This window comes from Siniperca chuatsi, linkage group LG10, assembly GCF_020085105.1.
Source record: "Siniperca chuatsi isolate FFG_IHB_CAS linkage group LG10, ASM2008510v1, whole genome shotgun sequence".
Lineage (NCBI taxonomy): Eukaryota > Metazoa > Chordata > Actinopteri > Centrarchiformes > Sinipercidae > Siniperca > Siniperca chuatsi.
In genome coordinates, this window is record NC_058051.1 from 24458891 (window position 1) to 24475631 (window position 16741).

The 16741-nt window shown below is 42.4% G+C and overlaps 2 protein-coding genes across 4 annotated transcripts; one reads left to right on the forward strand and one right to left on the reverse strand.

Moving 5' to 3' along the window:
* Positions 1 to 2472: 2472 nt before the first annotated feature.
* On the forward strand, positions 2473 to 7661 carry LOC122883435 (probable G-protein coupled receptor 173). 3 transcript variants are annotated; one of them, XM_044212137.1, is made up of 3 exons: positions 2473 to 2776; positions 3365 to 3446; positions 4489 to 7661. In XM_044212137.1, exon 3 carries the CDS (start codon positions 4655 to 4657, stop codon positions 5855 to 5857), a length of 1203 nt encoding a protein of 400 aa, XP_044068072.1. In that variant the 5' UTR covers positions 2473 to 2776; positions 3365 to 3446; positions 4489 to 4654; the 3' UTR covers positions 5858 to 7661. The 3 variants fall into 3 exon arrangements, with proteins under 3 accessions (XP_044068072.1, XP_044068071.1, XP_044068073.1); XM_044212136.1 differs by having other exon boundaries at positions 2473 to 3446; XM_044212138.1 differs by lacking the exon at positions 3365 to 3446.
* A 2844-nt stretch (positions 7662 to 10505) lies between these two features.
* On the reverse strand, positions 10506 to 16543 carry wdr13 (WD repeat domain 13). The gene is made up of 10 exons (XM_044211461.1): positions 16396 to 16543; positions 15740 to 15827; positions 15387 to 15618; positions 14849 to 14958; positions 14460 to 14590; positions 14058 to 14365; positions 12810 to 12990; positions 12503 to 12644; positions 12226 to 12344; positions 10506 to 11415 (listed from the first exon to the last, which is right to left on the reverse strand). Exons 2-10 carry the CDS (start codon positions 15778 to 15780, stop codon positions 11231 to 11233), a joined length of 1449 nt encoding a protein of 482 aa, XP_044067396.1. The 5' UTR covers positions 15781 to 15827; positions 16396 to 16543; the 3' UTR covers positions 10506 to 11230.
* Positions 16544 to 16741: the final 198 nt, after the last annotated feature.

Here is a 16741-nt window from a genome sequence, read left to right on the forward strand (position 1 = left end):
GGTGCTCCTTTGTTTGACCAGCACGTCATGGAGCGGGTGGGAGACACTGTCCAAGATGGCATGTAGTTTGGCAAGCATCCTCCTCTCTGACACCACCGACAGAGAGTCCAGCTCCACCCCCACAATGTCACTGGCCTTACGGATCAGTTTGTTGAGTCTGTTAGCGTCCCCTACCCTCAGCCTGCTGCCCCAGTTTGCAACAGCATACAGGATAGCATTGGCCACCACAGACTCATAGAACATCTTCAGCATTTTCCGGCAGATGTTGAAGGACCTCAGCCTTCTCAGAAAATAGAGGCGGCTCTGGCCCTCCCTGTAAAGAGTGTTCTTAGCCCAGTCCAGTTTATTGTCCATGTGTACTCCCAGGTACTTGTAATCCTGTACAATGTCCACACTGACCCCCTGGATGGAAACCGGGGTCACTGGTGCCTTGGCCCAGTAGATCTACCACCAGCTCCTTAGACTTTGTCGCATTGAGCTGCAGATAGTTCTGCTCACACCATGAGACAAAGTTCCCCACCACAGCCCTGTACTCAGTCTCATCACCACTGTTGATACTTCCCACCACAGCAGAGTCATCAGAAAACTTCTGAAGGTGGCAGGACTCCATGTGGTGGCTGAAGTCTGTGGTGTAGATGGTGAAGAGGAAGGGAGAGAGGACAGTCCCCTGGGGGGCCCCAGTGTTGCTGACCACGCTGCCCGACACACAGTGCTGCAGATGCACAAGCTGTGGTCTACCAGTCAGGTAGTCCACAATCCAGGACACAAGGGAGGCATCCACCTGTATCGCTGCCAGCTTCTCACCCAGCAGTGATGGCCGGATGGTGTTGAAAGCACTGGAGAAGTCAAAAAACATGATCCTCACCGTGCTTGCCGGCTTGTCCAGGTGGGTGTGAATGCGGTTCAGCAGGAAGATGATGGCGTCCTCAACTCCCAGCCCGGGCTGGTAGGCGAACTTAAGGGGGTCCAGGAGGGGTCTGACCATGGGCCGCAGCTGTTCCAGCACCAGTCTCATCAGGGTCTTCATTATGTGGGAGGTCAGTGCCACCGGTCTGTAGTCCTTGCAGCCACTGGGACGCGGCGTCTTCGGCACAGGAACAAGGCAAGCTGTCTTCCACAGAACAGGGACCCTTTGAAGACTCAGGCTCAGGTTGAAGACATGTTGTTGGCCTACTGCTTATCAGACAAGCCATCTTGTTAGTGGCAATCAGCTTATAGAGCACTTTAAGTTTAAAGGTAATGTAGTCGATTCTTACCTAACAGAAGGCTTATGTTTTTGGTTTGTACATCAATATTGTAAACAGCACTTTGGGGTGTCCTTTTGCTCTAGTGGTCCATGATGCTGACCATGTAATTGCAGTGTCCCTGCTTCTTGCCCCCCTTGGAGACTTTTGTTGCATCCCTCATGTCACCTTTCTGCTGTCTGGTATCAAATAAAGGCAAACTGCCCCCCAGAATAACACTATAACTTTATGTATGGCCACTGGGTGTTTGAGGGTGAATCGGCAAGTAAGAGGTTATTAATTCAAAAACTGTCCATCTCCAGGGTGTAAGTTACAACTTCATTAATCCTGAAGAAAAATGTTATACCCAAAATGCTTGGTATAAGTAGTGAAATAATTGTATACCTAGTCTAAATATACTATATACACATACATAATAAAACAAGACCTCTACAGCCACACTAGTGGCTCTGTCAGGCTGTACTTAGGTACAGAGATGTGAACTTTGTTTTGAAAGGTGCTATATAAATAAAGTTATTATTATTATTATTATAGTTGTGGAGATATTTCAGTTTGAACCAAAGTAGTGGACCACCCAACCAATACTGCCATCCCTAGAGCCACACCGCCAGCATGCACAATAAAATATACATACTTAAATAAAATCAGCTATACTTAGGATAAAATAAAAGTTGAAAAAATAAAATAAAGGGAGGTGCGAGGTACAAATGATGGTGTAATGCAAATAAAAGTGCGAGGTAACAGTTATAATGTTAGAATTTACAAGCAATACTACACATAAAGGTGCATCTATGTTACAAATTATACAAAATACAAACATGAAACTATAAAGCAACTAGAAAATGGAACATGAAAACAATGTATTCAACATGGGATGGTGGTTCAGTTGCTGTTTTAGGTTCTCAAGAAAATTGGAGCATTATTTTTTTATTCTGAAAAAGGAGGCCCAATATCCTTCCAGAGGACCCAGAATTCCTTGCTGCTACCCTGTCGGGCCTGTCTGGATCATTTTGGGGTCCACTCAGCCCAGTTTGTCACCAAGGGCTGGAGACTAATGAAAGACATAGTTTGTTGACAGCTGGAGCTCCTCGCTGTGACCACACTGGAGAAAACAGACGCTTCATACATGATGCCGGAGAGAGACGGTTAGAATAAAACATCACTTTCAAGTTATGGCCCACAATACTGCACAGGTCCTCTCTCTCTCTCTCTCTCTCTCTCTCTCTCGCTCTCTCTCTCTCCGAATAAAACCGACGGTTTCCGTGAATGTGCGAGCTGCCTCCTTGCAAGCAGCCATAATTGGGATTATTCAGGAATAATTCGCTTAATCCAGCCGCGTTGTTTTTGTTTTTCTTGTTTGTTTGTTTTCAAATCGTGATTTCGACAGCGTTGGCGATGTGAATTTCCTGGTGGCATCGCTGGATTTGTCAGAAATGTATCTGTTCTGTCATGGAGGCTTTTATTGTGGACTGTTGAGATGTAGTCCACCTTCGCTGGACAGCAAAACAAAGACTGCATATTAACAGTTCAGGGTAAATACATCGCCTTTTTCTTTTGACTGAAAGATGGGAAAAAGAGACGTATCGAGGCTGTTGTCTGTGTGGACTAATTGTTCTGGTGCCACTAGCCAATATATAAGCCAAGACGATTCATTTAGGGGATGCGCGATCTGTTTTTCTTCTATAAGGTTTGTGGGTGGGTTATTATAAGCATTGAAAATCTGACATCATTTTGGATATATGAACAGAACAAGATGTATATTTTTTATCGCGTCTGTTTCTAGCCTTCTGGAAATCCATCTTCGACGTGATGCAACATAAAATCTGTTTTCTCGGATGATATTCAGGCACAGACCAAATGAACACATCCCTCTCTATGAAACTGTAAAAGGGTGGCAGTGGATTTTTTTTATACATATCTCTTAAACAGCAGAGTCCTCATCCTGGACTGTTTGATCAGCTGTTGATTATTAGATAGCCTCTGCCGTCTTATGTTTATTATATGTTGCTCAATTCGATTTCCTTGCGATGGATTTATGCATAACAGGTGTTGTTTGAGCCCGAGAGCACAGCAAGAGCATGAGGCTTTATTATGTGTTTTTCTCTCGATTTAACAAACAGTGAAACAAAGCGACTGGGATCATTTTTTTGTTGTTGCCGTGAGAGAAGAACAGATCCCCTTAATGAACTGAGGGGATGAAAGGTAGGTTATCATCTCTCTCTCTCTCTTGTCCTCACACACACACACACACACACACACACACGCACACGCACACATACACACAGCAGAGGTGATTTTGACACCTGTTCATCTGTTTTTCACTCCAGCCTGTGTTTCAGGCCTAGCTGACATGGCAGCCATCTAATCAGGTGAAATGATATTTGTCAAGGTGGCAGAGGGCTGTTATATATGGGAAAAAATATGCCTACAGTTACAGCAAATCATTGTGTTTCATGGCCTACATAGACAAGGCCCACCCAGAGAAGCACAGCTATGTTTTATTATCTCCTCATGCCTATAAATGAGTTTTTTAGGGGAGGCTGCATCTCGAATTTGATTTGTTTTTCCTTACTGAATTTTCATGTTTTTAATGATGTCTTCTTTAAGCAAGGCGATTGTTGGCTCCTTGCTAAAACACTGAGGCCTGACTACGATAATCACAATGATAACTTTCTCCTCCTGTTGAGTAAAAATCCACATTTCACACGAAGGCCTACGGTAAAAACCAAATGGCTGCCTGCTCTGCTCCATTATATTCTCACATTTGTTATGTGCTGTGATACAGATTACACCCTCTGCTCTTTAACTGACTGTCACGCACATACACATGCACAGAGCAACAGAGAGAAAGCATAAAATTTTCTTTGCTCATTTACAACATCTCTGTTTGTTGCCCATGCCCAGTGTTGGTTGTACTGTGTCTGCTCCATCCCCCCGTACACCCCCATGCATTCACTCAAACACCCACACTTGCACAAAGTATGTGAGCTGTTGTATCTTAGCAACGGGCAAGGTAATTACTGAGAGAGCCAAGGAGCTGGCATGCTGTAGAGCTGCTGATCTGATCCCAGCCATAGAGAAACAGGAAGGCAGAGATTTCCACTGTGTTGCCCAACACAACACTTCTATATCAATGCTGTTAAATGTAAGTTTTGTTTTTCCGTTTAGTGGACTGTTTTAGACCGAACAAGCACGTCAGATATCTTGTTTTGCATTCTTCAAAAATGTGTGTCTCTGTTCACAGGTGGTGAGGTTGTGGACAAAGAGGAAAGATGAGTCTGTCATGTAGAAAAGATCCTTACGGCCTCTCCTTGTAAAGACGAGAGAGCCGCGGGAGACGACGGCTGTAGGAGGATCAGTAGTGTTTATAAAGGGCCCGAACCAGGCAGGCTCTTGTGGAAGGTGATAGAATGGCTAACCAGAGCTTTGCCATCGATGGCCCTGGCAGTTTGCTGGCTGTGCTGGCTTCACAGAGCGGAATGGCAAGAGGCGGCAGCAGCAGCAGCAGCAGCAGCAGCAACAGTGGAGGAATTTCTGCCACAGATGTGTCTGCCTACTTTAAGCTGGTCTTCTTGGGTTTGATCATCTGTGTCAGCCTTGTAGGCAACCTCTTGGTCTCCCTGCTGGTCCTACGAGACAGGACACTTCACAAGGCTCCTTACTTCTTTCTCCTGGACCTGTGCCTGGCCGATGCAGTTCGTTCTGCTGCCTGCTTCCCCTTTGTGCTGGTTTCCGTCCACAACAGCTCGGCCTGGACTTACAGTGCCTTGAGTTGTAAAGTTGTGGCTTTTATGGCTGTGCTGTTTTGTTTTCACGCTGCCTTCATGCTGTTTTGTGTGGCTGTCACCCGCTACCTTGCCATCGCCCACCACCGATTCTACGCCAAGCGCATGACGATCTGGACCTGCGCCGCTATCATTTGCATGGTGTGGACTCTGGCCGTTGCCATGGCGTTCCCACCTGTCTTTGATGTGGGGACATACAAGTTCATCCGTGATGAGGATCAGTGCATTTTTGAACACCGCTACCTGAAGACCAATGACACCCTGGGCTTCATGCTCATGTTGGCTGTGGTGGTCCTGGCCACCCATGGTTTCTATGCCAAGCTGCTGCTGTTTGAGTACAGGCACCGCAAGATGAAACCTGTCCAGCTAGTTCCAGCTATCAGCCAGAACTGGACCTTCCACGGTCCTGGGGCCACAGGTCAAGCTGCAGCTAACTGGATTGCCGGGTTCGGTCGTGGTCCCATGCCACCCACTCTGTTGGGCATCAGGCAAAATTTACACAACCAACACCGGCGGCTTCTTGGGATGGAAGAGGTGAGATCAGAGAGGAGGCTGGGCAGGATGTTCTACACCATCACCCTGCTCTTCCTGGTCCTCTGGGCTCCCTACATCGTGGCGTGCTTCTGGAGGGTCTTTGTCAAGTCCTGCACCATCCCTCACAAGTACCTTTCCATCACAGTGTGGATGAGCTTCGCCCAAGCCGGAGTCAACCCCATCTTCTGTCTCCTGCTCAACGAGGACCTGAGGAAAGTGCTGAGAGCTCACCTGCCTACCTACTGGAGGACTAAACAACACCTGCCCCAGGATGAGGCCTACTGCATTATGTGATAAGATATGAGCTTAATGAAGAGAATGTTTTAGGTTTTAAAGGGAAATATGGAGAATAGGAGTGATTTAATGCACCTTGGTTAAGTGTCTGTTTTGTTGTTTTGCACAACAAAATCAAATTTTTGCCAACAAATGCAGGCACAGTGCCATTTCATTAAGAATGTTGATATTTGAATAAATGTGTCAGTTGAAAAGTTTTGAACAGGGCAACAGAAACGCCCCTGTAACATGTTAATGGTTTGTATTTCTGATGATGTACTGTATGATTAATACGTAGGAAAGATCACAACAATCACCACTCCAACTAAGTGTGACAGATGCCATTTTAAAATAATGTTGCCTTATTTCAGTGGGACACGCCCCAGAGCTTTCAACTGAGAAGTTGTTTCTGTGTCACATGAGGCACAAAACAGACACACAGAGGGTTGAAATCCTTGAAGAAGTGTGCTGTGGACTGTGAATAGAAAGTGTTGATCAGAGCGTTACTAACTCTGAAACACATCAAGGAACTCAAAGGGTCTGAAAGGACTGATAGACCACCCCGGACGCCTTTTCATGTAATTCAAAGGAGACTGCAGAATATCGAATGGACCCAATAACCTTGGATACATTTAAATAGCTGTTGTGAACCCAAGAAGCCCCTAACATGCTTGATTTTTTGGACTTGATTTAGGGCGTGTCAGGTTTCTTTGTATCATAAAAAATTGCCTGTTTTCCTTTATTTGTAAACTATACATGTTAAGCAGATGACACTATTTTGAAATATGACTTGATTTCATATTGTATAGACTGTACAGGAATGGACATTCCTGCTTGTGTGTTTTTATATAGCAATTGTGTGTATGTGTGTGTAAGAGGAAGAGGTAGAAAGAGAAGAGAGGAGGGAGGGAGAAAGATGAGAGAAATAATGATGATAGAATAGGTTCCAGTAATATTGAGTCAGTATGAAAGCAGCCTCATCTTGGTGTCTCAAAATCATGCAAAACTGAACAATCATCATATGGAAATGTATCCTTTAAATGGATTTCCGTGACCTGAAAATGTAGTCGGATTTTTAATGGTAATGTACAAGCAAATGTGAACTATAGATGGATAATGAAAACTGGGACAGAATAATTAGAAAACAACACTTGTACATTGCAAACAGGCCATAGGATTTAATGACTTGAATGATGATGTAAATTACGTCGTTTTAAAAAAATCATTAGCAAATGAGCATTTATTTGCAAATGATGGTCTTGGGAATGTTTTTAAAGTACTGTTATGCTCTCACCAGAATACAAAAAAATTAAGAAAGGAAGTGGCACTTAATGTGAAGAAAACTTGAATGTTACCTGGCCCTCTTATATTTTCCCTCAACATAACCATTGTCACCATTCGAGTATCCTGGATCACAATAAGTTCAAAATCAAAACGTCTTGAGGCTGGATACGACCCCAGAGATGTTTGGTGTATGGAAACCGGCTTAGGCTACATTAAGTTGTCTCTCCAAATTAAGATTCATGTAATACAAATGTCAGACCTACAGTATGTTAGGCATAGATATATTTGTGCAGTCAATTTTCTAATTGTGGACACTTGCACAGCATACTGTATTAGCATGCATTCCACTGCATTTCATAGATTCAAGACTGTGGATTACAACTTGTACAGATGTTGATATGGAAAGACGAAGTGACAAGTGAATTGAGGTCCATCATTTTTACGTCTGGCATTCCTTCGCGAGATGATATTCTGTAACTGTACAGTTTAACTGAGGTGGTTCTTTTGCCCACTCATCAATAAAGACTCTACTTTTGATGCATTCTGAGTCATGACCTGCCTGGATGTCGACATGCCTGGATCCCTGTTGAGAACACTTCACAGGAAATAGACCACTTTACAGTAAATATAGCACAAATTACATCCGATGTGTTTTAGTTCCTGAATAAATACAAAAAAAGGTACGTTTGCGACACATCACTTCACTGTACACTTCACTGCCTGACATGGAAAAGTCATCTTGACACTTTCCTCTCCACTGAGCACTGACCAACAACCGATGTAGAGTCAAAAGGATTTGTGATTAATTTGCAAGTACCAACCTTTCAAATCTGTGGAGACTGGTGTATAAATACACAAAAAACGATATCTATGAATTGGTGTAAACCGAGAAATGGGTTTAAGGTGACGTCCAATCTCTCAATAGACCAGAAAAATAAATTCTATTCTTTATAACTCACATATACTTGTGGTACAACATCTGGAAGAATAAAAGTTCATTTTGAATCCCTCTCTCCAGTGGTAAAACAAATCATACAGATTCCACATGTACAGCAAACCTTATGCAACCAACCATACTACATAATTACACTTCTGCCTTTATAAAACAAAATGGAAAGGGTGGGGAGAAAATAATATTTTTCACTCGCAATTAAGGCCTGATTGAAATCCAGCCATCGTATGATCGTGTATTCCTCGATTAAAAAATAGCCTATATTTTGAATTTGAATGAAAGATAATTTCCATTGTCTTTATTTGTGCGCTCAGACTGTGGCTGATGGAAAAGATGTTTCCATAGTGAGCAACATCAACTGTGTGAACATCCTCTAAATAGTCCAGGTTTAACAGGTTGTATCTGACTGCGCCTCTCTGTCTCACCAGAACTGATGTTGAAGATTCATCTAAAGTGCTTATTTTTAGTTTTCTTCCTACTTCCATCCAAGATACACCACAACAAAGGGCGTCTTACTCATTTGTGAAAACCTATCCTCGCCCACTGTATGTTGTGAAGATGCAGAGTTGTGCAAAGGCCTTGTTGCATTGTCCTATCAGAGCACTCAGGTTCACACAGGCAAAGTTTTGTGTTGCTCTCTTGGATAGGATTTCTTGTTTTTATCAGCACCTATCCTGCCCGTTTCAAACAAAGCCCTGTCCTTACCTTCCCAGACAGCAACCATTCATTGTGCTTTCACTCCCACACAGCCACATTTATACGTCACAATACCCTCACCAACCTTGAGAGGAAAACAATCAAGTCTGAGGGTGCTGCATTTGTGCATAAATCATACATAATGTGGTTGAAAAGTTAAATCAGATTCCTACACACTGTGCTTCCCTGTGACTTTTTTATTTAATTATGTATGTCTTTCTCTTACACTGAGGTGGTGTAAACAGTGTGGAGATGGCAATGTGGGACTGCTGCCTCAAATTGCCATGATACATTAGTCTGTCAATACAACACTACTGTATCATTTTTATAGCTTGTCTAGATCTAGAAAATAGAAATTTCTTCATGCGTGGGAGCTTGAATGTGTGGTTGTGATCTACTTCAGTGGTTTCAACTGGGGGTCAGGGCCCGTCCAGTGGTTCCAAAAAATATTTGAGGGGTCACCAGACACTTCGGCTAAACAAAATCATGTATATTTTTTCAGACATTTTTCTTTTGAAATAATAGATACTTTCACCTCTTGGCCTCTAAAAATCCTTCAAGTGAAACAAAATCGGAAAAGGAAAAATCACTCTTTGGTTGAACTGCTCACAACTCTCTCAACACTAACACTGTGAGGGGTCACAAGTCGACATTACTTTATTTTAAGGGATCACAATCCCAAACGCTTGGGAACCTCTGGTCTACCTGATAGTTTGTGGCTATTTACAGTGTACCTGCAACTAGCTACACCTTGGTGAGTTTGACAACAATCAAGTATTATGATGTATTTGACCGAAAATCTCAATATTCAGAATGTTTGGGGTTTGATTGTTGGTGCTGAGACACTTGAAGAGAAATCATTGAACAAGACTACACAGCAGTGCTTTGAGCTAAATGTGCAGATGTTTAGCAGGTATGTTTACCATATTCACCATCTTAGTTTAGCATGTTAGTATTTTAACAGTTGCTAATTAGTACTGTACACAAAGTAGACCTACAGCTGAGTTTGATGTGAATGTCATTAGTTTTGCAGATATTTGGTCATGCAGGAAGGTTTTGGACAAATTTAAATTTTGACCTGATGATGGCGCTATATTGAAAGTCATGAAATTCATCCTCCAGGGACCTGAAATATCTGTAGCAAATTTCATAGCAATTTATTCGTCAAGATATTTCACTCAAAACCACAAACGTCTACCTCATAGTACCTGAAAAGTCAGGGGATTGTGAAAGCCAGTAGGACTTATCCTCTGGGGAACATGAATGTATAAAATTACCAACCGACGCTGCCATCCATACAGCCGTGCCGCTGTCATGGCGAAAAACATCATTATCAGTGTGATTATCATTATTGATGTCAAAACAGGCAAAGGAATTGACCATTTTTTCTCAGCTAGAACACAATGAAAAGGTCAAATATTATTGAACTGTGGAGCCTTTAAGACCTTAAAAGACAACACACTATAAGCTCTATCATAATTTTAAAACAAGTAAAAAATTATCTCATAACACATTATAGATATATCGCCCAGCTCCAAATGCAACAGTACCTTTTTAGACGTTTTAGTCATTGATGTCGGGGGAATCCTGTGTAGATCTTAAAGACCCACACAATGACTAACACACTCCTACACTGTAGGTTTGACCACCGTACTACATTAAGCTCTTCTGTTATTACTATTTCCGTTTTTAAATTCTGTTTCAAATATATTTTGTGAAAAAAGAAACAAAGAATGCTGACAGTTACAGTAGTTTATTCTGTATGTGCATTAAATAAATTATATGAATCTCCAACCAGCATGAACTGAAAACACACACACACACAGACACAGATTAAGTACAAACATATACTTAAAAACACACTTGTTTGTCTTTTGGGATGATCAATTTGATATGCCTACCATTCTGAGTTCAATGTCATGCACATGGTCTCAAATGCGAACAAGCAATTGCAGAACTGACAGCAAATAAGGTGGTTTTACTACACTTGATTACACTGCTTGAATAACTGTTACATAAATAGTGAACTAGATCTAGTCAGTGTGATCCAAAGTGTTGGATGTGGTTTCTCTGGAACATTACGTTGTATCCTCTTCACATAAATTCGGTCATATATGTACAAGTCAGAGGTAAGCCATGGCACATGCATGGGAGTAGTGCTCTCGTTCTTTCTTTATTGAAAAGCAATTTCTCAGCTGCAGCTGTAGGAGTACTGACACACACACACACACACACACGCACACACACACACACCCCCCACCCCTTGAATTTCTAAGACATCCCGACCACCTACACAGCATGGTGTTCTATCTGATTGCACTTAAGTATCATTAAATTAAACGATTAACGCAGCCTGTTACATTCCAGTGAAAATCTACAGACTTGCTATTGGACGGTTAAGGAACGGTTAAGGAACGGCAGGCCTTTTGTATGCAGTGGATGGAAGCATTTTATTGGTGGAGTCACTTTTGCTCCCGCCTCCAGATGATGACCATGCCGGTGGAATCCGCAGATGCCAGTAAACTCTCGTCACAGTTGAAGCTGACATCCAGCACTGGCCCCCCATGGCCCTGTAACTTGTTCACTATCGCCTTGGTGTTGCGTTCGACGTCGAAGAAGTAGACACAGGCATCCTCACTGCCAGTCACTGCGTGAGAGGAAAAATCATAAGAAGTTAAATGGTGAAGAGAAATTACAACTAGATAAATAAATGATGGGTGGCTTATTTAAACAATTCATTTTGGATTGAAAAATCGGTATCTCAGTAGTTTAAACTGCCTCTAAACTATCTCAAGATACATGTTAAAATCACTTGCATGCACAATACAGCCTATAAATTTGTAGCAGGAAAAAAAAAAATAATTTAGAGATGCTGCTTAATACTCAAGAGTCACAGATTTGAGGCCAGTTTTGCCACAAACACTTCTCAGGTGTCCTGTTTGTCAGTTCATGTCCTTTTTTGAAATAATGTAAGCAACCCTGTAGCAAAATCTCTGTGGATTTTGTAACAATGAAATTACAACACATCCTTAACGAAAGATTCTCCAGGGTATATTTATGAGTGAGATACTTCTGTTAAATGGAGGCACAAACCTGATAATTTAAACACTGACAAGCCTAATAAAATGAACAGTGGAAATAATAAAAGGTGAGGAAAATCAAGTAAGGTGAAGCTCTGAGGTAGAGTGTGTCAAATACAATTGCTCTCATGTACACAACATGCTGTATAACGCTTTACAAAACCAATTAAATTCACTCAAAAATACATACAAGCTAACAAGGTAGGATTCCAAATTGCTGAAAGGTTGCTATTTTGGCTTTTCTTTTTATCCAAAAGCAGCAGTATGCTATTTTTTGCATATATTTTTTCCCACATTGGATAGCCTGCAGCATACAATGAACTGTGGTCTAATTTTCTATGCAAACATCACAGCAGGAACAGTAAGAAATTTCTTACCCACACAGGCCCCCTGTCTGAAAGACATGAGGGGGCAGAAGATGCTATGAACGAGCTGGGAACCGTGCTGGATAGGGAAGCTTCTCTTCAGCTGTAGTGTACCATCATTGTCCACCACCCTGCCAACGCAAAGGTGGCAGAACTGATCAAATTCAATGTTACAATTTAAATACATCTTCACATACATGCTACACCAATGAAGATGGCTTTAAATTATAGCTCAGCACAGTGAGGACAAAACTACCTATGAAACGGTGACTTGCCCTTACAGACTGACCTGTACAGCAGCAGCTTATTGACACAGGCGTTGATCAGCAGGGAGGGGTCTCTGGCCTCTCGGCTAATCCAAGACCGAGCAGATATGCTGCAGATGGAGCTGCCTTCACTCACCACCAGGCGCTTGGCTTTGGTCAACTTCCCTGCAGGAGGGGGCAGAAACAGTGGAGACCGGCAGAGACACATCAACCGCTTTCCCTCTCAACCAGAGACACCACTCAGAGTGCATGATACAAAAACTAATTCTAATTTGCGATTCAGTCACTGCACACTTTGCCCTCTGCCAAATGGAAATGTTGTGAGTGTACCTGTGGCCATGTCAAAAAGGAAGGAAAAGATGCTCCCCCTGTCATCACCAGCCCAAAGGATCCTCCCTGGAGCATCAAAGGAGAGAGACAGCACGCGGCCTGTCAGCTTACTGGAGCCCCCCTTCACCTTCTTCCCAGTGGAGATGTTCACCACCTGCAGGTGGTGCTTGCTGTTTCCCACCTGTAACACAGAACTGGGACTCAGGACCTTCATTATTTCCACAGGGCAGCACTGAGGAACTGACTAGGAAAAGCACTGGTTGTAGTGTTTTTGCTGGTGCAGTTAGACTACTGAAAACCAGCGCAGATTGATCTTTGGAAATATAAAATATTTCTTTGAAGTCTAATACTAGATACTGTTTAATCCAACAGAAAGCACCTACTGTCATCTTGTGTTCAGGCAGATGAGACCAATACAGGGCTGCTCTGGTAGACAGACCAGTTAAACCAGTACAAACCAGAAAGAAACACATTTCTTCCTCTCCTCTAATATTATTGCTTATTGTTGGTAATGACTATCAGTTAAAAACAAATATCAATCTTTCTCATGTTTCATTTAATGAGGTGTAAATGGACACTGTGTGTGCAAAACTCTGCTTTCATTTTACGTTCTGTCCATCAATTAAAAGTATTTGCCATTGACAAAGCAGAGTAAAAACAAAATTATCCAAGACATTTACCACTTTTGTTTTGGTAACAAAACATGACATTCCGTTCTACAATTTTAATCAATGTGTAAATATGCATGCAGTAATTGGGAATGAGGTAAAAAGCTACTATTGGGAGGTTTGGCCTCTGCATGCTTTATTGTTTTGTGAATATACGTCCCTCACAAAAATGAGAGTGGTTTGAGTAAAATAAGATGCATGATAATTAATTAATTTCACAGTCCAGAAACACAACTACTGTTATTTGTTTTTGAGTTGACAAAACAAACAAGCATCAATTTATACTGGCAAACATATTTGTTGTTGGTACCCTAAAAGTAGACCATACAAATCTGCAGGTGAGAAGGAAAATTTTTAAAATATTCTTTAAAATCTATTAGAAAATTAGAAGTATAATACTGTAACACAAAAATGGTGCATCCTCACATATATTTTAAAGTTGAGGACATAAAAAGAAATTAGGTGTTTTTCAATGTAGTTACCCATAATTGAGTACAATTCCCTTGCCCAAGTTTTTGTGGTACTAGACAATTAATACTAGAGAATATAAAAATTATAACATGTCTCAAATGGGACTCACCACAGTAAGGTTGTTATTCATGGGCTGGAAGGTGCAGCAGAGCAACTCGCTGGATTCTGGGTCTCTGACCTCTCGAATGCACCGACCATCCCCCGTGTTCCAGATACGCAGAGTCCCATCTAGTGATGTCGACACAATGATGTCATTGCTCAGAGACCAAGCAAAGTCTGTGACAGGACCTCCGTGACCTTTCAGGGTCACCTTAACACTGGGAGGAGACGGGGACAATTTCATGATGGACAGGGTGCCATCCAGTGAGCAGCAAGCAAGGAGGTGCTTGTCATCATTGGCAAACTGCAACCGCGGAACTAAAAAAAACAAGGAGAGGAAGATAGAGTGAAATAAATGTTGAAGCTTAATGTATAAAAATTGATTATCATAAACTGAAAACCATTTACTTACCAGCAGAGTCTACATGTTGGTCAAATATGTGGTGCATGCCAGCAAAAGCATAATTTTCACTCAAAGTTGTGTCCCCTGCCATGGCACGACTGGCCTCTGCCACTGAAGTGGGCACCAAACTGCCCGGAGGCCTGCGGCCAGAAATAAAAACCACCATGTTAGGGTATAATCAATACAATACACCTCACAACCCTTGCCCACAGCTGACAACTCAACAGGAGAGATCTGATCATTACTCAGTGCAACCAAACCAGAATTGCAGCCAGTAAATCCAACAAAACACAATAACTCAAAGGAGAAATAAATTAAAGATAAATCAATTGCTCAAGGCAATGAGACAAGATGCTGGATGCAAGTTGAGGATCTCTGTGTGGCGTTCTTCTGGGTACCTCTCGTCATAGACGGCTCTGTTCATCTGGGCCTGTAGCTGGTAGGAGCCTCTGCTGACGGATCGGCGGTGACCACGAGCCCCTTGGGTGCGGGGGTCCTCCTCGAAGTCCTGCCCGAGAGGAGAAGGAGAGGGAGGGGAGTCGTAGGAGGAGACAGAACCTCGTAGGAGTGAGTGCAAGTAAAGAAGGAACTTGTGACCACAAATAATCATAAATAACCATCAATAATTCTTCAAAACCTATTGAAATTACCATGCATTTTTAAGTGAATGATATTGCCCATATACATGGGCAATGCCAGCCATTTCAAACAAGCTGCTCAGCTTAATATGCATGGGCAGCCAAAGTGTTGTTTGGCTATGCTGCTGATTGATGAAAACTAAGGTCTAGCCATCCAGATGGCTCTCATATGTTGTATCCTATATTTTCATTCCAACTCTCAGATATTTTTATATCTCCTTTTCCAAATTAGTAAACACCCCCCCTCCTATTCTTTCACTTCTACCTTCCCTGCCCTTTCTGTTTCTTTGGGTCTGACCTCCATGCGGTCCAGTGTGGTGCGGGAGCTGCGCACACTGCTGGCCCTGAAGCTGCTCTGCTCAGACAGGGGCCCGTAGCGCAGGGCCAGCAGCTGACTGCGCAGCCTCAGGTACTGCCTGCGCAGCCCCGGCTCAAAGCCACACTTGGCGTTCTCTCTGAGCAGCTGGCTGCGTCGGCGGATGTACTGAGTTCGGAACTGTGGGAACGTAGGCGTGCGGTAAGCATTGTACCTGGGGAGGGAAAGAAGTAACACAGCATACACAATAACTCACAAGTGATCCATAAGCAATTACACGTCTGAATAGCTTCTTCATCAGTTTAGACTATTAAAGCATGCTGCATGAGTCTCACCTTGCGTCCACTGCCAAAACCTGCTGCCAAACTGCTGCCATTCCACAAGCACTGTGGGTAGAGAGGAGTCCACTGCCAGGGCAGATAACTGTCAAAACACACAACACCCACTTCATATTTTTTGAATCTACTTTCACTAATGAACTTCATATTAATGCACTGTATGAGAATGTAGCTTAGCTAACATGAATATTACATTCATAGAACTGAAATATCACCCCCACCCTCCCATCCACAATGTTGAATCAAGTGATGATACAGAATCTAATGGCACCACAGAAAACATACCTTGCTATTGAGCTGTTTTACTATTTGAGTTTGACACCAGGAAATAATTGTTGAAGTGAACTGAAATAGTCAAATGGAGCTATATAATTAATGGGTTGGGCTGTTTTTTTGCCTGCGGATAGCAAGCAGCACCAACAGCAGGCGAGCCTTCTTGACAGCTAACGTCGCAAAGCTAACTAACGTTAGCTAGCAATTAGCAAGTTAGCCACAACATAATATGCGATCTCCTCGCATAAAAATCTGTTTTTCATTCATTCTTCAATTTACATAGATAGTCTATCAGTTAGCAATTTTACACAGAGTATTAGGCACTGCATTGTGATAATACAGCAAAGAAACACCGAGAAATACATATGAAAACCGCTCACCTTCCTTAGCTTTTCTCCATCGCTGCTTTTTCTGTGAAGTCACATGACACGATGTAACCAGCCCACTTTCTGATGTGGAGCTACATGAATCCGGATGATGATTCACAGCATTTACATGATTTATTGTTTGATCCCATGTGATGAACCGACCACAATTTGATTGGATTAGAAAATGCAACAGGCCACGAACAAACACAGACACCACTTGATTTACAACATCATGGTTTCATAGGATGAATATTGATTTTTTTCCCCAGCCACTATAAAATTATGCAACATTGTGAATTTCTGTTTACCATCCTCCAACCCATCCTACCCACATGCACAGAGTACAAACAATGGTACT